Here is an 891-nt window from a genome sequence, read left to right as displayed (position 1 = left end):
ACCTGTGCAGAGGGGGGGTCAGAAAAGGCAGAAAAACAGTGAGGGGAAATACAAAAATAAAATATAGGCAGGGATGAAGCAAGAAAATTGTAAGTGTGTAGATGGAAGAGAGTAAAAGAGGGTCAGGGGAGATTGATATGGGGAAGGATGAGAAAAGGGGGTGATAAATAAGGATTTAAATAGGGATTTAAAGAGGGATTAATACTAAAAAAGGGGATTTAAAGAGGAATTTAAAGAGGGATTTAAATAATTATTTAAAGAATGTTTTAAAGAATGATTTAAATAGGAATTTAAAGAGGGATTTAAAGAATTTTTAAAGAATGATGATTTAAAGAGGATTTGAAGAGGGATTTAAAGAGGGAACACACATCACAGATGAAAGGTATGTGTGTAGAAATACAGCTCTTAGCAGATAGATTACACATTCTCTGTGTCAAAGCATAGCAAGCATGATCCTCAGATCTTCTTTTTCACAGATAAGGGATTGATTGAGCTCCCTGGCCTGTGCGGTCATTACTCCCATGTCTGAGGGGAGTTTGGGAGTAGGAGAGGAAGTTATTTTCTTTTGTCCACAGTGGAGGAGAGAGATTCAATTTTCTGATAGAGAAGGCTAGAATGCATCCCAAACAGCACCCTGGTCAAAAATAGTGCACCAAATAGAGAATATGGTGCCATTTGGGACGCATTCTAAGCCAATCTATGTCCAGTTCCAGTACTGTATGTAGGGCTGATTAGATTTCCCTAGCAGGCCTAATTAAGGTACCATGAATAATGTAGATTTGTGGGTAAGAGCGTTGTAAGAGCGGCAGGTAGCTTAGTGGGTAAGAGCGTTGTGCCAGTAACCGAAAGGTAGCTGGTCTCTAATCCCCTGAGTCCCACTCACGCAGAAAA

The 891-nt window shown here is 39.7% G+C and overlaps 1 protein-coding gene across 1 annotated transcript in view; it reads right to left on the bottom strand.

The window, feature by feature from the left end:
- LOC123484495 (golgin subfamily A member 6-like protein 2) overlaps positions 1-2 on the bottom strand; it is a gene marked incomplete at its 5' end in the record, with an annotated part of 24,378 nt that extends 24,376 nt beyond the window's left edge. Inside the window, one exon of the mRNA XM_045214910.1 lies at positions 1-2. This exon is cut by the window's left edge and continues 179 nt beyond it. Coding sequence (XP_045070845.1) covers positions 1-2 — 2 coding nt within the window.
- Between the last annotated feature and the right edge of the window lie 889 nt (positions 3-891).

The sequence above is a fragment of the Coregonus clupeaformis genome, unplaced genomic scaffold (genome assembly GCF_020615455.1).
Source record: "Coregonus clupeaformis isolate EN_2021a unplaced genomic scaffold, ASM2061545v1 scaf0335, whole genome shotgun sequence".
Lineage (NCBI taxonomy): Eukaryota > Metazoa > Chordata > Actinopteri > Salmoniformes > Salmonidae > Coregonus > Coregonus clupeaformis.
This window is presented reverse-complemented; position numbering and strand designations above follow the sequence as displayed.